The sequence below is a fragment of the Misgurnus anguillicaudatus genome, chromosome 16, assembly GCF_027580225.2.
Source record: "Misgurnus anguillicaudatus chromosome 16, ASM2758022v2, whole genome shotgun sequence".
Lineage (NCBI taxonomy): Eukaryota > Metazoa > Chordata > Actinopteri > Cypriniformes > Cobitidae > Misgurnus > Misgurnus anguillicaudatus.
The window spans coordinates 7,771,408-7,798,659 of NC_073352.2; the positions used below are offsets into that span (position 1 = coordinate 7,771,408).

A 27,252-nucleotide genomic window follows, 5' to 3' on the forward strand; every position below is an offset into this window, starting at 1 on the left:
AATTTAATGTCTTCAACCTCATAGTTACGACTGGTACAATCTAACTGTGAGAGAGAAACACTGGAATCAGATTCACTATCACTCTCTGAGTCTTCTTGATCATTAAACTCAACATCAGACTTTTTAATGAGTTTAGAGTCACAAACAATGTCACACTTTTTCCGTTTCAAGGGTACTTTAAACACCGCTTGGTCAGTCTCCATAACCAAACCGCTGTCCTCACACATCATACTCGTAATCGGCAGTTCAGAGCTCTCAGGATTATATCCAGCATTAATAGCATTTTCAAAGTTAATGTCATTTTCAGAATTAATGTCATTTCTAGCGTTAAGCCTTGTTTATGCTCGCTGCGTCCGCACGAGCGCGTTGGTGCGCGCGACAAAAATGACGTCAACGCGGAGTGGGCGGTCGCGCGCGTTGGGTGCGCCAGACCCCATTCCGCGTGGCGCTGTGCACGGCATTTTTTGTAACTTTTCGCGCGGCTCCGCATCCGAAAATGACCGAACTCGAGGCGATTCTGTCCGAGAAGGCAAGCCTGTGACGTATCTCTTTGATCAATCCAAGCAAAACATTGTATAAATTTATCTGACACTCTGGAAGTAAAGTTTGGAAACTTTGCAGTTTAAAACACGAATTATCTTACATGATTCAGAATGTTTGGCTTATATTTGTATTGAATGAACCACAGGACGAGGAATAAAATACAAACCTTAAGATGTCTGTACTGTTTGTTTAGTAAAAACGTTAATGAAATGATAATGTTTATTAAATACATATATAAAAGATTGTTGTTTTATTCATTTTCTCATATTTATATATATCAAACTCTAATGTTAAAAGCACCAGGGTTGTTCCAGTGGACGACTTCTTCTATCCTCTTCTTTGTGTTTGTTTTTGACTTTATTGCTCGCGTCGCCCCCCGGTGGTTCAAATAATAGGGCAACAGCGAGCGTGTCAACTATAAACGCCTCGTCCGTTCGGTGAAACGCGCGCGTGATCCACGGAGGCTTGCGTTGCGGACCAAAGCGCGACCATAAACAAGGCTTAAATGTCATTTCCAGAATCACTGTCAATTTTCTTTTCAAAGTGACTATCCTTATCATACTGAGGAACAACGTTACCTGCCGAACCTCCAGCATCTAAGCTCAAAACTGCGACCGCCACAGTACCGACCGCCGCCGAACTTTTACTCGAAGACGGCGTTGGTTCTGCAAAATCCTTCACCGGTTGTTCAGCTGCAACTGCTGCAGCCTCGTTGCGGCCCTCAGGGGGCTGTTCTACAACAGAATGTTCAACTGTTTTGTTTGTCCCCACTGCTGCCTCATTTTTGTCAGGACAATCACGAACCAAATGCCCTGTTTTTCCACACCCAAAGCACTTCATTTTACCAGTTTAGCAAAAACAGTGTAGTCAAAATCCTCAATACGAATCTTGAACGATAAATCCAACTCCGCGTCATCCTTTACGATCATGTACAAAAAACGCCGAAAAGAAAACACATGCTTCAATAAAGCAGATTCACATCCAATCGGTATCATTTTAACCGGTGAGACCACCTTGCCGTAACGAGAAAGAACTTGAATTAGCATCTCATTTGAAACAAACGGAGGAACATTGGAGAGCGACACTTTTTTTGAAGGCATCGATAAAGGTAAAACAGGTGTTAATAATCCATCAATAACGATCCCGCGCTCAACCAGCTCATTCGCTCTCTCCACCGTGTTAAAAAAACCCACCGTAACATTGTTCATTTTAGAAGCAGACGTGATATTTTTATGGCCTACCACTTCACCCATGGCTAGGCAACAGTCCTCCACACTTACCGCCGATGCAACCTTGACCGCATTACGGCGGGTAAGTGAACTTAAAGTCTGTGAGGCCGGGGCTGTCATGCTTACCTATGCACAGGTAGCACACGGCCCAGAAAAAAAGTACAAATAATAAACAAAAACAATAAAGACAACTCGATTAACTTCCAAACAAGTGAAAAAAAGAAAAAAGTATATATATAAGTAGAAAGAGATAAATGTTTACAGCACAAAAACGCCACAAACACGCTCTCACATTCAACGACGCTCCTCTCGCTCAGCAGACGCTAACGCATGCGCAGAGAGAGAGAGAGAGACAGAGAGAGAGAGAGAGAGCTTAAAGGTCTGACATCAGGAACCCAGGTCAGGGAAGCTAGAAGACAAGAAACGTGTCAAAAGTATGACATGGCACTCATCTCATTATATGCTCATTTAAACTAGATATATAGTTTAATAAAATAATGTATGTTACCAGCAATACATCATTTACAACCTTACTATAGTGATTGTATTTACAAGCTGCTGACCACCTTCAAAAGTACATAATTCACATGTAAAATCATTAAATAATTCCATGTTTCTTAGTTATAAAAAAGCTTTTTATTTTATTAACTTTTTGTTATTGCACTTTAATTGTAAAGATGTTCCTACAATTAAAAACAACTAGTTTGAGATTTATATTCCCTTGTCGTTTTTGAACTCTACTAACCTCTCCCCGCTGTAAAAAAAGTAACTTTTACTCTGAGTAAAGTTAAAATGATTTACTTTTTACTTTTACTTGAGTAGATTTTTAGACCAGTAACTTTACTTTTACTTAAGTAAAATATTATTAAAGTAACTTTACTCTTACTTGAGTACAATATTTTAGTACTTTTTCCACCTCTGCATAAATCAATGATCAAGCGAAAACGCGAAAGTAAAAAATAATGACGTATGGCTTTTCAGGGCTTCCGTACATTTTTGATTGGATGGTTAAAAAAGCCTACTCCCAGTTTGAAAACACCCCCAATTGGGAAACGCCCCTTTTTTTGTTCCGCAGAGACCTGTACTGTGTTTTATTATTATTGGAATTTCAAATGTACATACAAAACAGGCCTGCAATAGAAAAAAATAAACAATTGTCAAAGGCAGACACATTGCACCATACACATTTACAGTTCAAATACAAAAATACAAAGAAATTAATTAAATAATACAATTAATGAAAATAAATAATATGAATTAAAGAAAGGAAAATAAATAACTAATGGTAAAACAGAGACCTGTACTTGAACGGCGCCGTCAAAAACGTGACGTCCTTTAGGGACGTAACCAATCGCTCGCTCGTTCCTCCATCAGCCAATGACATTCATGGAAAATATTGATATACAAAACATGTAGCCTATTATATAACGAATTAAACGATCTCTGTGTAACTTGTGTGTGTTTGACTTCATGCTGCGCTGCAAGAACTGACAGACAGATGACGTCAAAGAACCGTGAGAGAGAGAGTCGAAATTACACTACTCCGTAAGATTTCTTGAAGAGCTCTCGCGGTACTTTGATGTCATCCGACGGCAGCGCCGCATAAAGTTGACGCGGCTGACGTACAACGCGTTTGACTGTTACCTGTTCCACCCTAGCTTCTTTTTTTTCTTTTGTTTTGTGCGCCCGAGTTCATTTACAGTCTAGGGAGACGCACACTGTAAGTTTGAAAAAAAAAACTTAGCAAACATGTCTGAGGGACAGGTCAGCCGCGTCACTACAGTCACGCGGTTTACAACAGAGCCGTAAGAGAAGACAATGCTGAATAGTCGTAATTCTTGCTATTTTTGATCCAAAATGTATTTTCGATGCTTTCAACTCATTCAAGCTGACCCACAGATGTCGCATGGACTACTTTTATGTTTTTATTAACTTTCTGGACATGGAAACCGTACATAGATTTTCAACGGTTGGGACAAAAGCTCTCAGACTAAATCTAACGTTAAAACATCTTATAATGTGTTCCGAAGATGAACGGAGGTCTTCCGAGTTTAGAACGACATAGGGGTAAGTCATTAATGACATTATTTTCATTTTTGGGCGAACTATGCTTACTTAGTAGTCACGCTGTTCCCTTTGGGGGCGGGGGCGAAAACACAAGCCGCTTATACAGTATGTAAATCCCCCCGCTGCACGCTAGAATCTCAGGAAAAACAAGCCGATTTCAACCGCAAAATGTACGCTTTTAAATATACAAAAACTGCTATCTCAAAAATGGAGAGGCTTCTTTGTGATCTCAACAAACAGATTCTGCAATAAAACGAAAATCACAAATTTTTCTCACAAGTTGTGCTGCCGACTTGTGTCACTGGTTTCCGTGACGGGTCAAATATGAATAACATATTTCCACCTTTTACATAATCATTCCTTGTTCTACTGTTGATTCAGAAATGCAGATACTCTCCACCCACCATTCTCTCAGTGACCTCTTGATTTTTTTCAAGGCCAACAGTTCATCTGCAGAAGTAAAGCTGTGCTGCTGATAGATGCCAGTGTTCTCCTCAGTGACAGTTAACTTCAGTCATCTTTGGCAGCTTAGGTTAAGGTTAGGGTTAACATCATGAGATTAGACATTTCAGCTGATTATGCTTAAATGCTCATATCAACTACACTTACCATTATGAATATCTTTGTATTTTATTTTCACCTGTTATTTTTCCACTCAAGTTGTTGCTTTTGAAATGTGCCCCCAAATAAAAATAAATTATAATTTTCTAGCTCCACTAGAGTTTAACATGTGATTTTTTTACAGTTTTGGAATCCATTCAGCCGATCTCCGGGTCTGGCAGTCCCACTTTTAGCATAGCTTAGCATAATCCATTGAATCTGATTAGACCATTTAGCATTAAGCTCAAAAATAACCAAAAAGTTTAAATATTTTTCCTATTTAAAACTTGACTCTTCTGCGATTTTCTAGGCCGATATGGCAAGGCACTATACTCTCATTCTGGCGTCATAATCAAGGTGTAAGGAACCACCCATCGGCCCAACGATGGTATCAATGGCGTGGGCGAAGGTATCAGCGTGTTTTGTCTTTTCTCTGCGCTTTTGACAGAATTGTCTCTGTTTCGTAATCTGACTCCAATATTAAATAATAAAATATTAGTACTGCTGATCATAGATTAAGAATAGTTATTTTATCATGGTTATAATAATAAAATATAGAATACAGAATGTGGATACATTACTATAAACTTAAATTGAGGATATGTAGTCTAATTAAGTTTATACTTATTCAGCCTTTAGAAGAGGTTTCTCCAATTTAGTTAAAAGTTGAAGTTTCTCCATTTAAGTCCAAGTTGAGGAAGGTCCAGTCTAACTTAAACCAATGCATTCTCCAGTCTAACTTTAACTAAAGTTTCTCCATTTCAGTTATAAAAAGTTGAGGTTTCTCTCCATTCAAGTCTAAGTTGAGGTAGTTCCAGTCTAACTTAAACCAAAGCATTCTCCAGTCTAACTTTAACTGAGACAACTTAAGTATAAGCATCAACATCTAATTTCAGTAATACATATAATGTTTGAATTAATAATTACTGTGCCATTTAGAATATGCCAAATGTAACAATTTATTATGCCAGGCAGGTTCGAGCTTAAAACATCAATTAAATACAAAACAGAATGTGATTCAATTCCAATTATTTAAAATGATCAACAGTTACAAAGTCATACCTGGCAATAGACACTCTGGCTATAGAGTACTTCTATAATATTTTAACCATGCTTCCATTCACGCCCGCCGACAGGGGGGGACAAACGGGTCTGTTGTCCCGGGCCCAGGGTGGGGGTGGGCCCAGAGGGGGGCCCAGAACTGGAACCTATGGAATAATTGTTAAAAATAAAGAAAATATTTGATTTGAAGTTCAGTACGCTCAAAATTTCCGGTCAGACTCAGCACAAGTCCGGTGCTCAGAAAATAAAAGAAAAGAAGAAAATATAGGCCTTATAGAGGAAAATAGAGGAAAATAGAATTCCTAATTCTCCCCATTAGGAATCTGTGACCGCAGATATAGTCACTGCATCGCGTGTGTTTAGAAGTATGTGCTGTATTGGCTGTTTGCTGTGAGGTTTTTATGAGAGAAAGCACAAACTATTTAATATTTAATGTGTAAAACTTGAATTTGAAATAAAACTTACCGCGGAGAAGATAATGAGATGAGATCTCTATTGCTAAGTGACGCGACAATTATTTATTATTTCAAATCCGTTTACAAGATAAATATAAATTGTTAAACAGATGAAATTATCTTGATATAGGCTACATTCATAATGAGAAGCCTTTTCTTTTTACTGTTACACTGTAGACAGTAATATATGTATTTTATATAAAACTCTATGGTCGTGACAGCACATTGTTCATTATCTGTTGGTTCATGTTGGTCCAGTTTAATTCAGGGTAATCCTTTAATAAAATGTAATTATAAAATATTTTATTGTTTTGTAATATTCACAGCGCACATTCTCTCAAATGAATGTGCTTAATGTGCTTAAAACATGTTTAATTATTCTGCAAAATTCCGCATAGATTTTGCAAAAGAAATCCGCAGAAATAGCAAAAAATAACTCCTTGCACAGATTCCTTATACAGCTGTACTACTCTTGCAGCAATTAAAGCAGTTCAGATTTGTTTTAAATGGCAAAATAGTTATATTTCTTTTTTTATTTACATTTTAGAGTATTTTTGTTTGTTCCAACAAGCGGTTAGCAGCCGACAGCAAGTTGACGATATGTTTGATGAATTGAACTCTCAAATCAACACTTCACTTGTCTATAATAACAACTACATAAAATATATATTTTCAGCATATCACAGTGTTAGTTTAAACGTTTATTATCTACACACACTATTTTTTAAAAGCGGAGGCAGGTTGCTCTGCTGCTCGCAGCTGCAACGGGGGCAGAAATATAAAAATGAAAAGGGCTATAGCTACAAAACGAAACGAAAGAAACATGAAACCGAATGAACATGCAACCTGCTTACAACTTCGCTATGCATATATAGATTATGTATTGGATGCTGTTTGCATAGATTATGCGCAGTATCCAAGGTTTTAGTCCTCCATTAATATTTTTTCCCGGTGCGCTGCGGTACTGCTGTTAAATACGCAACAGCTGCATTGTAAATGTGTGGCTGGCTGTGCTTATAGCGGACTCGTGCTATAGGTTAAAAGTCTTACTACTTTTGTTTTGCAATCATCGTCTGTCAAAATGTTATTTTAATTAAATTGAAAAATATAAAAAGACGGAGAAGCCTAAATAAGCTCGAGGTCCCCCCGCGTATCAGCTGTGAGGTTAAAATTGGCCGAAACCCGACCTGAGGGTGTAAAAAGGTCGGGTCGGGCTTGGGCTGAAATGCAGTGCTCTACCCTCAGTCGCATTCATTGAGAAAAATGCAATGCATGCTCATCATGAAAGCTCTTTACAAAATAATATCCCTCTGGGCTTTTGGTTCAAAGGCGTGCATGTTTGGAGAAATTTTGATTGAGTTTATATGTTTACTTCAAATTTCTAAAGAGAGGAGTAATATTTATTCAATTTTTAGTCCAAACACGGCATAATATTAGCTGAAGTTGTTTTACTGATATTTCCAATAGTCTGTTCATAATTCATACGTGATTATGATATTTTGTGTCAGTATACAGTGTCAGTACACTGAAAAAAACACTCATTGAATTCAATCAGTTTTTTAAGGTAAGTGGTTGCAATCAATTTATTTAAGCTACATTTAAACAAAAGTTTATATTTTATTTTACTTTACTAATCTTTTTTGTTTAAATGTAGCTTAAATAAATTGATTGCAACCGCTTATCTTAAAAAATTTATTAAATTCAATGAATATATTTTTTCAGTGTACTACATTTAAAGGTGCAAATTGTGTAAATTTTAGAAGCATCTAGTGGTGAGGTTGCAAATTGCAACCAACGGCTCAATCCACTCACCCCTCGCTTTTGAAACGCATAGAGAAGCTACAGTAGCCGCCACCGGTGAAACATGTCATCGTCAGAGACAACTTAGTAAAAAAAGTTTGTCCGTTAAAGGTTTCTGTAGAAACATGGCGACACAAAATGGCGACCTCCACGTAAGGGGACCCTCTGTGTATGTAGATAAAAACTTCTCATTCTAATGTAATAAAAACATAACGGTTAATTAAAAAAGGTCTTTGTACACCCCTGATAATATAGTTTTGTTTATTATTTTGCATTTCTGTCAAGAGATCTTTCTAAAAATTACACACTGCACCTTTAACTAAATGTTTTATACAATGTATAATATGCAATATTCGTGGGTCCTGAATCTGATAATGCCAAATGTCTTGTTACCAGTAAAAAGTAAGGGGTGGGGGGCCCTCTAAGATTATCTTGTCCCGGGCCCAGGCAAGACTGTCAGCTGGCCTGCTTCCATTAATACACACACAGAGTGTGGGGAAGATTTTTGCTATAGAATGCTTCCCAGAGTCTCTTGCCAAGCCACCTTATATACAAAGAATGAGACAAAGAATAATACAATCTCAAATCAGGATTTGGTTGGTTGGTACTTGTGACCTGAAGAGGAGCACCAAATGGCACTGTTAACCATCTGTAATCTAAATCTTCTCATGATGTGACACCCCTCGCAGGAATACAGACTGTCTTAAGTTCTAAACTTTGGTACACTTTCTCTTAGAATGATAGAAATTAGACCTTTTTTTAACCATGGCCTATAAAACGAAACCACATGAAACATGAAGATGAAACCTTTGTAGCATCACAACATGGAATTAATATGACATTACATCAGGGCTCTCAAGTTTTGTAAGAGTGACACCCCCCCCCCAGAAGAAAATATTTGACACATGACACTGAATTTAACCAAATACAAAATGTTTTTTCAATTTCCATTTATAAAATTTTTGTGTGTGTGTGTTTACCACTGCTGTGTGTGTGTGTGAACCCTTGCTACGGCAACTTTCTGTGAGGAATAGCGGACGAATGAACCCAATAGCAGACGATGTCGGGGAAAACAGAAAACACTTTATTTTTACAAACACAAAAACCCACGAGGGGTACACAACATGAAACATAAAACTGACAGATAACACTAAGACTAAGACTATGACTATGACTGGATAGCTTGACTAGAATGTACACGAAACACGAGCACACAACAAAATGATCCTGCACAGAACTAAAGATACACTGACATTAAATAGAATGAACCAAACAAGATAACGAGCGGGGAACAGGTGATGGGAATAAACTAATGATTACCAATAAGCAGGAGAACGAGGGGGCGGGGACAAGAGACAAGACACCGGAGGGACATGCCAAACACAAAAACAAGGCATGAACCTACACACAAGGCCAGGGACTGCCAGAACTCTGCCACCATGACAAAATGCAAATATAACAAGACTTCAAGGCAGAGTCATGACAGTAGCCCTCACTCAAAGGACTCCACATGGCGTAAAAAAAGTTAACACAAAATACTAGAGAACATTACTTATAATAAACATGACAAGAATAGAAGACATCAGACTAAAACTTAACTAAAGGTGCTAAAAACAAAACTTATCAAACACACTGAAGTCCACAATACTCAAAACACAACAGTCCAAGGGGGTGCGGGACGAGGGCGCAGCAGAGGCCAAGCAGACCTCACTGACTTAGGCCGTTCAGTCAACGACTGCGCGGGCTGGGTCGACTGCGCGGACTGGGTCGACTGCGCGGGCTGGGTCGACTGCGCGGGCTGGGTCGACTGCGCGGGCTGGGTCGACTGTGCGGGCTCCGGCTGTGGCTGCGCGGGCTCCGGCTGTGGCTGCGCGGGCTCCGGCTGTGGCTGCGCGGGCTCCGGCTGTGGCTGCACGGACTGGGTCGACTGCGTCGGCGGCGCGGGCTCTGCCCTCCCGTGAGCTGCAGAAAACCACACAGCGGCCAAGCTGAGGGTCGGTCCGAAAAAGGCAGCCAACCCCTCAAGGTCCGGATCGGACTCAACAGCTGCTCTCCAAAGTTCAGCAAAAAAGACACCACGGATCCTCCTGGTCAGCCACTCCGGGAAAGGACGCACCACGACCGGCAACAAGACAAAAACAGGGGCTGGAGCTGACCCCGACACCGTCGCTGGGTTCAATGTTGGCAGGTTCATTCTGTTAGGGATTGGACAGATGAACCCAATAGCGGACGATGAAGGGGTTAACAAAAGACTTTAATATAAAACAAGACAAAAACAAAAGCCCACGTGGGGGCATACACCATAGACAGCCACAAAACACTAGACTAGACTATTAAACTCTTGACTTGACAATACTTGATACTTGACTGGAAAACATACAACTACACACCGCTGACAATACAAAATGAACCTGCACAGAACTTCTTCTTCTTCTTCTTCTTTCGGGTTTAATGGCGGTTGGCAACTCAACTGAAAGGTGCATTACCGCCACCTACTAGACTGGAGTGTGGGCATTAGAATGACATAAAAGGAAAGAGAGAGATAAAAAAAAAAAAAAAAATAATAATAATAATAATAATAATAATAATAATAAAAATAAAAATAAAAAAATAAATAACTAAACCCTATCAAATTCTTTCACTTAACACCTGCACAGAACTAAGGACAAGAGAACATTATATAAGAGAAACTAAACAAGATAACGAGGAGGGAACAGGTGATGGGAATAAGTAATAATTAACAATAAGCAGGAGAACGAGGGGGCGGGGACAAATGACAAGACACCGGAGGCACATGCCAAACACAAAAACAAGGCATGAACCTCCACACAAGGCCAGGGACTGCCAGAACTCTGCCACCATGACAATACACAAATATAACACAAGACTTCAAGGCAGAGTCCTGACACTTTCACCTCAGCTCTCCTTGTCTGCAACAGAAACAAATAAAAAAAAAAATATATATATAGCTATGCTGAATACAAATTAAAATGTTAACTCTGATTTAACCCATATCTGCATGTCCATTAAAATTATGAATTTCAGTAACAATAAAAATACATTACAGAGCAGTATTCTGTCCATGTCATGGATGAATGTCTCATATGTGCCATAAACATAGAAATGGTTGTATTATTTAGGAAAAATGGTATTCATGAACAATGTAATCAACCTTTTGGAATTAATGTGCTATGTACCTTGACCTCTTGCACAATCATTTCTGCAGTCACTGGCAAGTAAAAGTTTTTGACTGTGCTGGTTGACTTTAGTGCCTGCCGTTTGGCCTAATGCCCCTTACCTTCTATGTGCCTTGTCACATCCCGCACACCTTGATGGGCACAGGAGTTCTCTTGGCGGCAGATAGAACACCAGTAATAGGAGCTGGTGCTTCCTACAGTAATAAATGGTAATTTAGAGGTCCATTCATTATTAAAAGAGCTCTTGTAGGTGGCTGCTCCTGGTACTTTTCTCCCTTTTGTTTTCATGGCCTCTTCTGACACCTTAGCCATCTCCTCCTCTTCCACCTGCACCGTCTCCTCCACCTGCACTGTCTCTTCCACCTGCACTGTCTCTTCCACCTGCACCGTCTCTTCCACCTGCACTGTCTCTTCCACCTGCACTGTCTCATCATCTTCCACCTGCACCGTCTCTTCCACCTGCACTGTCTCATCATCTTCCACCTGCACCGTCTCTTTCACCTGCACTGTCTCATCATCTTCCACCTGCACTGTCTCTCCCTCTTCCACCTGCACCGTCTCCTCTTCTGTCTCCTCCTCTAATGTGCCTACCATTTTCGCCACCTTCTCTGGGCCAGCATCCTGTAACCTGCTCTTTTTGGGGGGCTTTCCTCTCAGGGTGAATGAAAAGATGCTTAGTTGCCTTTTACCTGACATCTTTGAAAGACAGATGCAATGATTAATGCATCCATGGCCAGGATTATATAATTTTAAAATATGACATGATTTTAAAAGTGACCTATAACATCGACTATGCACTATAACAGACACTCATGAAAAACTGATGCTAATTATCTGGGAAACATTCTCTAACAGCAGTCAAGTTGCAATTGTTTGTGTCAAACAAGGTGTGAATTTGTTGTAACAGGAGAATTTGTTTGTGCTCAAAGTGATGCTCGGAGCTCCAGTGGTGTCCTCTGTGTGTGAAAGAGGAAGATGGTGAACAATTCCAGGATGTTTTGTTTTCATTGGTTGTTGCGTTTAATCTTACCCCAGATACAATAGTGATATTTTCTGATTGGCTATTGTGTAGCCTATTTCTTTTTTTTGATTGGCTGATAAGTGACAGGCTCGATTAAGAACTCCAGGGGAGACGCGCTTGATTCCTGCCGGTTTCCATAGTGAGAGCGGCACGACCAGATAACTTTTGGGAGCTGCGGCATATTAAATATATTATAAATAGTTTTTCTGCATGAGAAATACAATGTGTGGCATCCTGGTTATCAGCATCACCTGGGGATTTTATTGCTTTATGGGTATCTCCACAAGCAAACCCAATGCGGATCTCTTGAACAGCTACTACAGTAGCATTCCTGTATATGATGCAGTGCCGTTTAAGGGCCCAAAGATCAAGGGCATCAAGTATGGTTTTCCAGCCTTGACCCTTACGAACAGAGATTGTTCCAGATTCTCTGAATCTTTGAATGATATTATGCACTGTAGATGATGATAACTTCAAACTCTTTCCAATTTTCTCTGAGAAGCTCAAAAAAATTTTTTTGCCGCAGCATTGGGGGAATTGGTGATTCTCTGCCCATCTTGACTTCTGAGAGACACTGCCACTCTGACAGGCTTTTTATACCCAATCATGTTACCAATTGACCTAATAAGTTGCAAATTAGTCCTTAAGCGGTTCCTTATGTACATTTAAATTTTCTGGCCTCTTATTGCTACCTGTCCCCATGTGTAGCTCTCATGAAATCCAAAATGAGCCAATATTTGGCATAACATTTCAAAATGTCTCACTTTCAACATTTGATGTTATTTATATTCTATTGTAAATAAAATATAAGTTTATTAGATTAGTAAAAATATTCCATTCTTTTTTACTCACAATTTCTACAGTGTCCCAACTTTTTTTGATTTGGGGTTGTAGTTAGGTTTGAGTAAATTTGAGTAGTCCTGTTTTATTAAAACTCAATAGCTGTATTGCTTCTGTGCAAAGGAAGCCCTTGAGCCATGAAGGTAAGTTTGCGAGCAGATTAGATTAATTTCCACTTATTAGACAGCATAGTCAGCTCATCGTGTTTTGTATTGCATCACTTATAGATCTTAACCCTTTAAAACAGAGTTTAGGAAGATTTATGTAACCTCAGTCAGCTTTGGTTAACTTTTGAAGCCTTGTTTCTTGTCAAAAGGCTCAACGTGAACGTAGTATTTGTTAAACAATGCTGGCAGCAGCGACGTCTGTGTCCGAACCATTCTTATCAATGACAGCATAATCTCGTATCTCCCTGCTCCCAAGTCATAAAGCTTGTATCTCCAATAAAACATGACTTTGGGAAAATGTTGTGTTAATGTTGGTACACAACAGTATATGATAGCAATATAAGGCATTATAACAACTTTAATGATACAATGTTTAATAACTAAAAAAAATGGCGTTTTTTAATTTCCTGAAAAATAATGGTTTTAAAGATATGAGGATTCCGGCCGACAGCGACGATATTTTGTCCCTATATGATTCCACTGTATTCATAAAATAATGTCATAAAATAAAGTCATGAAATTATTATTTTCACCAACTATGTTTTTGTTGGGAGGCTATTTTTAAGCAGGCTAGACTAATCACTTTCCTTAACGGTGAATATGGGCTAAATTGAGACAACAACGAGAATTAGAGAGAAATAAAAACATATTTGGGTTGTGTACTGTAGTAATAATAAAATGTCATTAATCACATATTAAAATATGTGTTTAATTGTGATAAAATACGATAAATAGACAATAAGGACTAATAATAATTAGCTACATTGCATAATATGTGTGATGCACATATGTAATTATTAATTTGTTTAGTTATGTGAGGAATAATTGACGATGGACCGTTGAATTATAAGAAAAATAATGCATGCCCGAGGTGATGATGCGGCTATGCCGCGAATCAACAAAATGACAAAGAAATAACTCAGTTCAAAGTAATGGAGAAAAGCAAACAATTTCAACAACTATACTGTACATGCATGTGCAGAGGAAACAACTTCAGTTTATTAGTCATTATGTCAATCTTAATTTAATATACGTTTTATTTTAAAATATCTAAACATGTATTGTGTAAATATTATATACATAATTTAAATAACGTTTCATTTACATGTCATTACAAATCATTTACATAACTTTATTACACCCAGCTGTAATACAAATATTAGAGCAAAAAATATGAACCAACACATCTTTAAGCAAAATAAACACTAAAAGGCAGTTTCCCGGACAGGGATTACACTAGTCCTAGAATAAAATAAATGTAAGAGCTGTCCAAACTGAAAACAACTTGCACTGACATATCTTAAAATACATCAGGGCCCTTTGTTTTGCCTCAAAATGCACTGTAAAAAATGTTATGTTTTAGTAAGGCATGTTTGGTAAAACTAGTTATATTTCATTATTAAACTAAGGTCTAGTCCTGGTTTAAGCTAATCCCTGTCCAGGGAACCACCCCCATATGCCTTCCTCCCCCAAAAAAAAGTGTGCACTGTGTGCAGCGGTCATAGATGTGTTTAGTATCTGGGACTCTAAACAATCCCAAACGAGGCATAAGGGTCTTATTTAGCAAAACGATTGTCATTTTCTAAACCACAACTTCTCGTCTCTCTCCGGTCCTGTGATGCGCTAGCGCGACCTCACATCATTGCGTAGTGACGTAGAAAGGTCACGTGTTACATATATGAAACACACATTTGCAGACCATTTTAAACAATTAACTGACACAAAAACATTAATTAGTATCATTCCAAATACAACAACGTCGGAACGGTCCTCTTTCTTCACACTTGTAAACACTTGGCCGTAGTTTCGCATAAGTCATCTGTGACCTCTTGTCGTGACGACGTATTGCGTGAGGTCGCGCTGGCACGTCACAGGACCGGAGATAGACGAGAAGTTGTGTTTTAAAAGTGCATCTTTTTTTTCTTGCCAAAAATGATAATTGTTTCGCTAGATAAGACCCTTATGCCTCGTTTGGGATCGTTTAGAGTCCTTTGAAACTCCGTTGAAAAAAAACTGTTAAATGTTGAGTTAAGTGTTAATGTCCATTAAAGTCCATTAAAATAAGAAAAATCCTGGAATGTTTTCCTCAAAAAACATAATTTCTTCTCGACTGAACAAAGAAAGACATCAACATTTTGGATGACATGGTGGTGAGTAGATTATCTGGATTTTTTTTAAAGAAAATTTTCTAATTCTTAAGTGATAAAGAATTTGAACAAGATGAAGAAGCAAAGTAGTTGAGATTACTAAGTACGATATTTTACCAATAGACAGCACTTCACTCTACAATTGACTAAATCCAGTCAGTAAAACTGTCTAAATACTCTTGTCCTCATGAAAACATAAACAGTGAGAAATGTATGATTCTCAACAAGGAAATGCAAATCAAAAAATGTGGTATAGGAAAAGATCATCATTGAGAGAAGAAAAGAAAAACAATTCAGCAGTCTGACAAAAGAGTTTAAGTTGTATCAGAAACATTTTAGCTTCAGATTGTACTTCAGACTCTGCTCTCTGTAACTCTATAAAATACAGATCAATTCAAGACAAAAATCTCTTGAGGATCTCTATAAAATCTGTTGGGTAAGCAGTACAGATGAATATGTATAAGGATGATAATAAAAAATTGTTCATTAAATTTATTGCAAATTATAAAATAATTACAGATGTTTCTTTATTGTGTTAAGAGATTCATAGTGATAGTCTACATTAAGAACCTTTACAAAAATCCACTGAAAGAAAATACAATTTCCAGAAAGAAAATTGTGTCAAGACCAAATGATATGATATGATGAAGTTCCATTGGCATTTCTTTCAGAAGTGTTAGAGAACAGATAAGCATTTCTATCTGATGTGTTGTACTTGGAGAACCGACAAACATATGTTCTATCAGAAGTGTTTGAGAACAGACAAGAATTATCAGAAGTATTAAAGAACATACTAACATATAAACTATCAGAAATTGTGCATGTTTTGTAGTCAGTTTTACGTCTCTTCCTGATCTTTCAGCACTCTTCAGCTTCATTACAGCATCTTGAATGTTGATCTTCAGTAGGTCCAGAACCACAGCCTTCACTTTAAACTGTTTAGTAAACAAAGTATCATCTTCTGCTTTTGAATCTTGGCTTGATAATTTTACCAAATTCAGAATATGTGCCATATGGAGCTTGTATGAATCAATTGCCTTGTCAGCTTTTTCCAGGTCAGTCAGTGCTCGAGCAATATAACCAGGGTCTTTCTTAGTTATAATTGCCAATGCACGATTATACTGTGGGATGATCTCTCCATAATCCCCATCCTCCACAGCTTTAGTGTACATCTCAATGCTTTCTGTAATGCGTCCATTCTGACGGAGTTTGTTTCCAGACCTCATGTAATAGTAAACCATAGAGGATGGAGATTCTTTACGCAGAAGTTTTTCCTTTGCAATCGGCAAGTCCACCTTCAATTGCTGCTTCAGTATGTCAATGGATTTTTCCTCGTTGAAATTCATCAGGAGCCACAGACCCCAACATTCATGAAGAGAGGACACAATGACATCACGCTCCTCAGAAAAACAATCATTCTCATAAATCTTGTCCAAAATCTCAAGGTAGACTGAGAAAAGCTCTTCTTTATTTGTAATTTGTGGAATGTCTTTTTTTAAGAATCTTGAGAGTCTGATCCTTACCACAATATTCCTGGCTTCTTTTGCTCTATCCAGATTACTTTTTACGAATGAAAATGATTCCATGGTTAAGAGCGCTGTTAGGGCAGAGACCATTATCTCATGATTTTGAGAACTGGGATTTTGTTTGTACTGATTAACAGCGCTCTCAAATAAACTCTCTGTAACACCACATGTAAAGGTGGTTAGATGATCCAGGCAACTTAATAAACTGGCAAGAAATTTGTTTAAGACCATAATCAGTTTGACAGAGTCTGAGAAATGACTGCAGCACACAATGAGTTGAGCAGATCCTGGACTCCCTTGGCGTGCAGTTCGACCAAAGGCTTGTTGTTCTACACGGACGTTCAGGGGCAAGAAAGTTTGCACCACAAACAAACCTCCAGCTTCATTATCCCCCTTACAGACCTTTAAGTCTGTGCCTCGACCTGCTAGATTAGTTGCAATGATGACATCACCCGGTTGAACTGTGTTATCTACTATAGTTGAGTTATCCATGTTGTTGTTTGTGTAGAGTTTTAGTTTGCCCTTCAAGATGGTGCCATCAAGATCCTTATACAACATTTCTGCACGATTGATGGTTTCACAGATAACCAGTGCTGCTCTTGGCCCTCTATAGTCTGTGGAGGACACTTGTTCCTTCACAACATTACAGATGTTCCTGATCCAATCCTTCTCTTCAGGTATTACCAAACCTTCCAACTCATAAAGTTTCCTACGTCTGAATGAGGGAATTTTACAGGTCTTTATGCCATTGTAGAGCTTATTTAGCAAGTCAAGCTCTGTTTGGTCTCCCAATGTTCCTGTGATCCCATAGATGTTGTTGTTGTATTTCTTGAATAAGCCCACATTAGACATGAAATTTGTTATAAGAGTCATGTTGGACAGCTTAGTTTGGTGTTTCATCTCAAGAAACTGCTGAAGTCCTTCCCCCCATTTCATATTATTCTGCACGACACCAGTACATCTGTAATCTACAGGAACAACTCCATCTTCATAAAGGATGTATTCATCCCCACAAGTCATTTTTTTGGCTTCGAGAGCATTTTCAATCCAAGTTTGCATCTTGCCATCAATGAGGTCTCTAACACTTGGGATACAAGATACATTTTGTTTTTTTATTATTGTAGGTTTTTCTTTTTTAAACCTTTCCACCAATGATTTAACTACAAGTTCTTCTTTAAAGTACACAAGGCGACACTGTCCACATCCTAGAAGAACAAGATATACTTCTTGTCTCGAATTTACACCTGAAGTGCTAATCTCATTAAATTTTTGTATCTTCCCATCAGGCTCTTGGAGATACAGTTTAAAGTCATACTCAGGGAAATTTCTCACAAACATTGTCAAAAATTCCACCATTTGGGTATCACTTGCATTATCTAGTTGTTTTAAAACATTCTTTACATCTTTTTGCTTTTGTATGGAGGATGTTGTAGGAAGAATTCCAGCTTTTACAGCTGCTTGCACAACTTTGAGTTGATCAATATTATCATTTTCAAGAATACTTTCTGACAAAATCTGAGACAACTGTTGAATAGGACCTAAAATCTCTCCAGTGTCTAAATGCTTCAGCTGGTTAACAGCGTACCAGATTTCAGCCAGTATAAAATTCAATGATTCCATGAGAGGAACGTCTGTGCTCAAATAAACCACCTCAAGACCTTTGTCCAACATCAGAGAGTCAACCTAATCCACTATCAGACACTGAAACTCTCTATTAGGTCTCACATCCTTTCTGTGAAAGAGCTGTTTCAGATAATCTCCAGCAAAACTCTCAGTCGTACCATAGACCACCTGACATTCATAACACTTCTTCAGGTCACTGTCTTTGGTTTTATTGGTGTTGACACCAACAGTGATACCCAGTTCCTTATAAAAGGGTAACCATTCATTTTCATCTCTTTCAGCAAGTACAGGAGAACTGGAGATTATGTCAGGAGTTTTTCCTATCATGGCCTGATATGCAGCAAACATAGCCACAATGCACGACTTTCCCTCTCCTGTTCCAACCTGAACAAGCTGACTGGACTCAGAAAGAACAAGAAGGCACCAGCTCACCATCTGAGTCAGTCGAGGTTTAATTTTCATTGTTTTTTCCACTGCTTTGCAGAGTTTAAACAAAATGCCTTTTATTCCTTGTAGTTGTGGTGCTGTGGAAGATGACAGACATTTGGACATAGATAAAATAATATCTTTCACTTCAGCAATAACATGTTCATCAATAACTTTTTGTTCACTGATTTCCTTTATTATCTCATCCAGTGTTTTCTCTTCATTGTTTTTGATGATGTCATTAATTTTGACAGCAACGCAATCCACAAACTGATCATTATTTGGTAAAGTCAGATCTGATGCTCTGATTTTGTGAATCTCCACTTTATAAAGGGTTTTTATCATCCATGTATAAAAATCCTCATTTGTGTCATTACATTCTTTCACGAGGGCTGTAAACAGTTTAACAACATCCTCTCTTTTCCATTGTCCATTCTTAAACAAGGAAAGCAGTCTTGATGACAATAGTGAGGTGGATGTCATTTTGCCTTAATATTTTTTCCTAATTCAGCATATCTGTATGTGGTTGAAAAAATAACATAAAATTAAACATAACCTGCTAAACAAACTTGCAAAACTGCACCATTCTTTCTCTAAATATTCTAAACACTTCTGACATCGTTTTTAAAGTATCGCAGGAGGAGGAAAAGCTTTTCGTTTAAGTGTGTTCTCAAAATATTTTACTTAAACTATCGTCTGCAGAAACATTTATAATATAATACCTATAATTATAATACTAATATAAATGTAATATTTATATACTATACTATCTAACTTACTTACATAATATCATACTTACAAATTGTGAGACGTTATTGTTGTTGTGGAGTTGTTACAGCAAACCTCATCTGAACTTTCTGAAGACTCAAAGGAGTTACAGTGACAAATTAATATCAAGATGATGTAGATTATGCTCTGGTATTCCCTGCCGTCGTTCAGTTTGTCACATGATTGAAGGAATTAGAGGTGGGTGTTTTTATTTACACATTGTTTTGACAATGCATTAATAATAATTAACTATGCAATAACCCTCTTTCAATAAACTGCACTGTTAAAATGTGGTTAACCGAGTTATGCACTAATTTAATGTATAATCTATAGCTTTTTGTAGTCAGAAAACTGGTTATATATTTTGCACTTTCTTGTTTTGGTTACACACCTTAGGTCAAACATTCCTCCCCACATCCTCTTTGGCACAGGTAGGTAATGATGAATGTAAATAATGGGTGTCACTTTAAGATATAATCAGTTGGCAGCACATTACACTTTCTGTTTGAATGCTGGTGCACAGCAAAATCACCAACAGTAAAAATTATTCTGTCTTTCAGGTTCTGCAGGTGACAAGTTTCTTTATAAAAAAAAAAACTTATTTATGGTGACAATCGCAATAAATCTTTTATAATACTTAAAAAATATATAGCTTGAATGCACTGTATAAAACACCTGCCAAATTTATACATTTAAATTAGCACATGATGGATAAAATATGACTGGATTAAAGCTCCAACATAAAAATATACTACTAAAAGCAGTGCAAACATGAGAACATGTAGGAAACAATGAGAATAGACTATTGGAAAGTTTTGACAGTCCACCTGTGTATAATAAAAGTCAATAATAAAACATATGTAAACCTGGTTCCCTGAAATGGTAATGAAATGTTGCATTGGCATAGAGACCCAGCATCTTGCTCCCTTCTTAAAGGGATAGTTCGGCCAAAAACGATATTAAACCCATTATTTACTCACCCCCAAGCTGTCCAAGTTGCATATGTCCATCGTTTTTCAGACAAACACATTTTCGGATATTTTAGAAAATATTTTAGATCTTTCTGTTGATTAAATGTAATGTTACGGGGTCCAGCAATAGTCCACGACCTTCAAGTCCAAAAAAAGTGTGTCCAACCTTCACAAATTAAATCCAAACGGCTCCAGGATGATAAACAAAGGTCTTCTGAGGGTAATCCGTGCGGTGTTGTTGTAGAAATATCCATATTTAAAATGTTATTAACGTAATTAAATACCTTCCGGTAGCGCCGCCATCTTAGACTCAAGAGAGAGTATTAGCGTAGTGTACGCACTTTTCTTAGTGACGTATGACAAATTCGGAGGTCAGGGGACAGAGCAGCAGCAGAGAAACCTCTGTACGCTGCGTAAGCGCTCATCCTGAATGCGGATGACTCTAAGATGGCGGCACTACCGGAAGGTATTTAATTACGTTAATAACATTTTAAATATGGATATTTCTACAACAACACCGCACGGATTTGTAAAAAAGTGCCTGTGTGTGTATTGCACAAGTCCACTAGGATGAAAGCACCTGAGAACCTGGTGTAGAACTCAGGTCCAGGTCATAAAACCTCACAAATGTGAGCGGAGAAGACCAGCCTGCTGAATCACAGACGTCTTAAAATTAAACTGCTACCATGGCCTCATACTTCTAGTTAAATATGCTCTGATGGATAATGGAGAGGGCCATCTAGAGGCATCATGTGCAAAAGGGATCAACTATTCCCACAACTATTAAAGGGGACATAGCATGAAAATCTGACTTTTTCCATGTTTCAGTGCTGTAATTGGGTCCCCAGTACTTCTATCAACCTAGAAAATGTGAAAAAGACCAACCCAGTAACTTAGTTTTTGGTAAAATATCCTCTGCAATTTATCCCCACAACAAACTTTGGTCAGTGTTTCAAAGTAAACATGACAACCAAGTACACGCAACAAAACAGTTTTCTATAATATATCAACCCAGTATCACGCTAAAGCGTGTAATAGACACGCTGGTCCACTAGAGGATGCGTGTCAATGTCACGCTTTGCCTCCTCTAGGCGTGAAAATGACACGCATTTATGAGGATGATAACCAATAGGGGGCGATAATTTCCTCAATGCCAACAACTTCAACAAGAGAATCGACGCAGTGATATTGCGTTCTCCGGAGTTCCATGGGTAAGGCTAACTTTGAAATCACCCTAAAGGTGATTACACTGGTCCTATCAGAGTAACTTTACAATTGCATATATTTTATAATTTGTTTATAACATTAACTATCACATTGAATTGGCAGACACTGTAAATAGTAAATATGAATATTGTAGTTATACAATTTCAGTATAACAGTAGAACAAGTGGCACAATTGGTCAACATCCAGACTATCAAACATCCATCACATTTCTATTTTAAATTATTACTGTTTGGTAGAACAATAAGCACTTTTTACATTTGTAAGGTCTACATCTCTTGTTACTACTGTGGCTGCAATTAATTATGATTATTTTTATTGTCGTTTTTCTCTTAAAATAATTGTTTAGGTGTTTGGTCTATAAAATTGTTAAAACGGTTGATCAGTGTTTTCTAAATAATTCTGTATTTCGAAAATGTAGGCGGGACCTCACAAGGTGTTGCAGAACAAGTCAATAAAACCTCATCAGCCCGAGTTGAATCCCCAACTGGACCACAAAGGGCCCAACCTGATCTCCAGGTACCAGTGGCCCTGCCTCATACCAGAGCAGCTCCAACTGGACCACCAGCAGCCCTTATTGGACCACCAAAGTCCCCAATTTGACAGCCAGTATCCCTTTTAGGACCCTCAGGACACCATGCAACCCCACTGCAGCAATCTGGGAAAAGAAACCCATTACCCAGATTGACCCCCAAGAGCCTCCCCAGTTTCTCTTGGAAAAGGTAAGCAAAAAAGGAGCTTTATGAAGTGCATTGAAAATAAATTCTAAGCTTTATAAAAAAAACATACTCTTACTTTGTGTAATGTGAACTGTAATCAAATTAAGAGTCCTGGGATCCCTGCATTCAAATCATTTGGAATAGGAGTTGCAGAAATTGATATTTATATACAGTGGTGGTCAAAATTATTCGAACACCTGACAGATCTGAAATATTGATTTTTTTTGTTTCCAAAACATGATTACTTTTCATAACAATGGTTGTTTTGAGCACAACAAATATCAGATGAGGTGAGTCGTACTGTTTTTATCCACTTTTAACTTTATTATTTGGTATGTTCACCTTTTGCAGCAATTACAGCAGCACATCTCCCTGGCATAGTGTCAATATATTTCCTCAGAACTTTATCGGTAATGTTATCTCATAGCCCATGTGGGTTTAATAATCTGTCAGGTGTTCTAATCATTTTGGCCACCACTTTAAGTAATGAAAACAGCATTTCATGTATTTTGACGAGAGGTATCATCAATCAAATAACAGTTTTGTGTGTGTTTGGCAAATTCCATGAAATGCTGTTGTCATAACTTAAATCATGCCTGTGTTTGCCTATATCTAAGACATTGTTTTGGTGGGCTCCAATTAGGGGTGCAAAATATATTGACTCTGTACCTTTATCACAATATTTCATTGCATAATATCATAAAGAAAAACGGCATACTTTCTGTTGACTGTGTGGCTTAGTTGCGTTAGATTTAGAGCCCACTTGGAACTGCTAATGATCATGTTTCGTTGGCCAGTTGCCCAGTCACGTGCAAGTGTCCATGCAAGTATAAACTGTCTATTTGAGATTATAAAGCTGTGGAATAATAGGCTATTTTCGGTTGTGATTACTTTACTGTGATGTCGTTATTTCTTACTGACTGTACAAGACCTTTTGCGTCCAGTGCTCACCGTGTGCAGCCTTTATGAAAAGAAGCTTTTATTATAAACTGGACTAATTTTCATAATAATTTCTACATTTTAAATGTTTCTCTGTTGTTAACAGATGGTGTGAAAGAAGGCTTTCCAGCTCTGACTACAGTGCGGCCAGATCAAAGGAAAGGTGTGTTGACAACGGACAGTTAAATTACTTTTAAGCTAAATTTGAATTGGTTGATGGGGGAAAAAGATCACAATCTAACTAGATGAATCAGCAATGGCCTTTAAATTCAGGAGGGGATATTTATGTAGTAGGATGAATCGCGTGTGATTATTAATGCAATATTTCCCCTCTTGTTATTGAACTACGGCTCTGTGTAGTAAATGTCGCTCCATCTGAAAGCAGCTGATGGGCATTTACTACTAAACAAGGACGAGATTTACGGACGAGATTTACTGACGAGATGCGCGTTACAATCACATGCAATTAATTGTGCAGCACTAGTATGTAGTGTATTACAGTCTGTTGTGAATTAATGAACAGTACTTATCTGCAGTGTGGAAACTGTTGTACATGGTGGTTCTTGCACTCTATGGGAAAGTACGGATTTGATTTAAGGAGTGTATATAAAAAAAAATTCAGACTATTACTCCCATTCCATTTTCTAAACTGTATTATTCAGAAATTCTGAATGCCCACACAATGTGACAGGGAGACAGGATTTTTACCCTGTGAAGAGGGTTGCCAAATCCAGAGTTATTAAGGTTAAATGCAATACAACTCAAACAATACACAGGTTATATAATGTTCCAGTTGAAAAGGGATGATATAGTTTTTTTTGTTTTGTTATTGATGTAATGGTCTTAAACTTGTTGGTAAACACAGTAAATATTTGAAACTAAAAAAGTCCCACTATTTTTTAGGGCCAGAAATGGAAGCAGGTGGAGTGGGAGCCGTGCAAACTTTGGTATGTACAACGTCTCAGTGTTAAAACGCATTAAAGAAGTGGCATGTTCACTGTTAATTTTAATCTGTTGTCAGTATATCTAATTGCCACTAACACCTACTGTCCACAATTAACATGCAAAACAATTTAGGCAAATAATGAAATTAAGGTAGTATGCCCAAACTAAACGGCCTGCATAAAGTCATAGTTCTGAGGATTTGTCAACCCATTAAACTCCTTGTAGAAGATAAGGTCGAGACAAAAATTTAAGATTTTGGCATCATTGCAAAATGAGCTTTCCTCTAGGTATTTATATAGAATTCCCTGTTACCTTGCTCATGTGCTTTTCTTTAAAGTCTCATTCTACTCAAGAATTGTATCAGTTAAAATGCATCTTTGAACATCATAATAAAAAAATAATATAATATAATAATATAAAAAAAGTTTTGCTTGTCACATTGTATGCGCGGATCTATGAATATGCTAATCTACTCAATTGCACAGCTAAAACATCTGTATGTAGCATCTACTTACATGTATATGGTCTAATGGTGCATTCCGACCAGACGCGTTGGGGGCGTTAAGCGCGGGTGATTTACATGTTAAGTCAATGCAAAGGCGCGAATAGACATCATGCGGCGCGGTTCGCGCTAATGGCGCGGTGCGAATTGAGCTTTTAGCGCGAATGGTGCGGCGCGAAATGAGCGTTTCGAGCGTTGACGTGCGAATGGCGCGGCGCGGATTGAGCGATTTGAGCGTTGACGCAGATTCGCAGGAAACGCTCGAGTTGAAAAATTTGAACTTTGGCGGACTTTCGCGCCGCGTTAACCAATCAGGAGCTTTCTCTAGTAGTGACGTACCTACAGGAAGCGAGCGGAGGCAGAAAGACGAGAACAACAATGGAGGAGAAACTTATAATCGCCGTTTGTGGACACCCAGACATTTACGACACCACTTCGTACTTTTATAGGGACAGGAATAAAAAGGATCTTGCTTGGAAGAAAGTGAGTGAGGAAGTCGGACAATCCGGTAAGTTGTAAAAAACGCACTTTACTCCATTTGAGCTGTGTGTATATATATGTTTACCTATTGATACTTCACGCTAGCTAAAACGGCGCCAAATTCAATGTATTCTACAACTACTTTCCCCTGATGAGTTGATGTGTTTAACCAGCGGAAATGTGCCGAAAGAAGTGGAAGGGTCTGAGGGATACCTATTTAAAGGAGAGGAAAAAGGAGATGGAGAAGCGAAGTGGGTCAGCAGCAGGGTCAGGGAAGAAATGGAAATACTCTGCGGTCCTGTCTTTCCTCGACCCCTTCGTCTCCCCACGGGAGACAAGCGGGAATATGGAGAGGGGGGAAGAGGAGATTCAGGCCGCAGGGTACGACCACCCCGAGAGCCAGAGCGAGGCAGAAGCAGCAGCAGGGCAGTCAGAGACAGGAGGTGTGTTGCCAATTGAAGCAACACAACAGTGCATACATGTTGTTTTTTATGATGAGAAGTAGAAATTAATTGAAAGTGAACATTTATTTCTCTCTGGTGTAATGTGTGCAATGTTGTATTACATATAATATTTATATTTGTATTAATATTTTATATATTCATGACAGAGCCGACTGGTTACGTTGATAGCAGTGAACCTGGGTCCCCTCTGCCAGAACCTGCTGCTGCTTCTGCTTCCCGTCCTGGCCCTTCAACACCTGCTGCTGTACCCAGAGGTGTGCACAGGCAATAATGATCATGTTTTCATGCATATTATATTCAGTGGTGTAGTGGTGCTTGGAGAGGTGGGTATACTCTTAATTTATGCCCCCAGTTTATTTTTTAAGTGGGCATACCCCATGCCATCTAATAAAGTGGTGGTTATAATGTTTATACCCTGCACTACACCACTGATTATATTTACATTTGGCACTCATAGCCTCACACAACACTTAGAAGTGAGTTTAATCCTTTTCTGCCTTCTTATTGTACAAAATGTGTTATCATTTGATACAGCACCGAGACGAGCTGGTCATAAGAGGCCTAGGGAGCAGCCATCGGAGGTGGAGCGGCAGCTCCTGGAAGCACTCCAGACGCGTCCTGCGCCACCTCCGCCTCCACCGCCACCGCCACCACGCTCGGATGAAGAGCTCTTCCTTATGGGTCTGGTTCCTACCCTGCAGATGGTGCCGCCTCACAGAAGAGAATATGTAAAATTTCAAATGTACAAATTATTATACGAAAACATAACAGTAGTACTCAATTTAGAGCCTACAGATTAATTTTGAGGCAGCACTTTCTGCAGGATGGGAACCAGAATTGCTTCTCCTTTCTCCTCTCCTTTAATCTCTCAGTTCTTCCCATCTCTCAGTTCTTCCCAAGCAAGATTCTTTTTATTCCTGCATGAAAAATAGTTGTAAATGTTCTTTGTACATAGTTTTTATGTGATTTTTATTTATTTTGACGAATGAAATGTTTTATACAATCACCAAAGTGATGTGTTTTGGTGTCTAACTTTTTTTTATGTCTGAATAAATTATTTTGAAATATGACTTAATGCCTGGTGTGATTCTAATGCACAACAAAGCAAGTGTTTTATCACATAAACTTGATTTCAATATGTGACACATTGATTTTGTATTGAATGCTATTTTTCCATATCTAAATCTTGATTTTCTGAAACATTACTTTATGGACAGTGTTGTGGGATGGAAACAAAGAAATCACAGGAAAGTTTAATTACATTGAGGCTGGTTCCATTTATTATCAATACAAAAATAAATGACGGTATAAATTATTTTACAGTAATAACATGAACAAAGAAATTGCACATACCTATAGAATTATTAAACATCAAAAGAGGAATGACATTGTTCAGCTATGTTACTTATGAATGTGACAAACTTGCAGTCATACATTTCTGAATTAGATGAACAACCCCAAATATGGGCTTGTTTACCATGCATGGACTACTAATAATGTATGCTTTTATCACTGGTAACACTTTAAAATAATGTT

The 27,252-nt window shown here is 38.1% G+C and overlaps 1 protein-coding gene and 2 long non-coding RNA genes across 3 annotated transcripts in view; 2 read left to right on the forward strand and 1 right to left on the reverse strand.

Annotated features, from left to right (window-relative positions):
- The window catches only part of LOC141350026 (uncharacterized), a 413,142-nt gene that overhangs the window by 376,421 nt on the left and 9,469 nt on the right, over positions 1 to 27,252 (forward strand). The window contains exons 2-4 of the long non-coding RNA XR_012357898.1: positions 22,089 to 22,389; positions 23,432 to 23,488; positions 24,229 to 24,272. This is a non-coding gene — a long non-coding RNA (uncharacterized lncRNA). The remainder of the gene's footprint in view (positions 1 to 22,088; positions 22,390 to 23,431; positions 23,489 to 24,228; positions 24,273 to 27,252) is intronic.
- LOC141350025 (uncharacterized) overlaps positions 1 to 27,252 on the reverse strand; it is a 341,096-nt gene that overhangs the window by 8,213 nt on the left and 305,631 nt on the right. The gene's annotated exons all lie outside the window — the stretch shown is intronic.
- LOC141350116 (uncharacterized) lies at positions 24,797 to 26,742 on the forward strand. The gene is made up of 4 exons (XM_073854600.1): positions 24,797 to 25,280; positions 25,426 to 25,695; positions 25,863 to 25,970; positions 26,251 to 26,742. Exons 1-4 carry the CDS (start codon positions 25,151 to 25,153, stop codon positions 26,514 to 26,516), a joined length of 774 nt encoding a protein of 257 aa, XP_073710701.1. The 5' UTR covers positions 24,797 to 25,150; the 3' UTR covers positions 26,517 to 26,742.

Bases quoted from the DNA above. Each gene is read 5' to 3' on its own strand.
- LOC141350116 (XM_073854600.1), top strand. From the start codon at position 25,151: ATGGAGGAGAAACTTATAATCGCCGTTTGTGGACACCCAGACATTTAC. The intron at 25,281-25,425 runs GTAAGTTGTAAA...GTGTTTAACCAG, and splicing joins TGAGGAAGTCGGACAATCCG to CGGAAATGTGCCGAAAGAAG. The intron at 25,971-26,250 runs GTGTGCACAGGC...CATTTGATACAG, and splicing joins ACCTGCTGCTGTACCCAGAG to CACCGAGACGAGCTGGTCAT.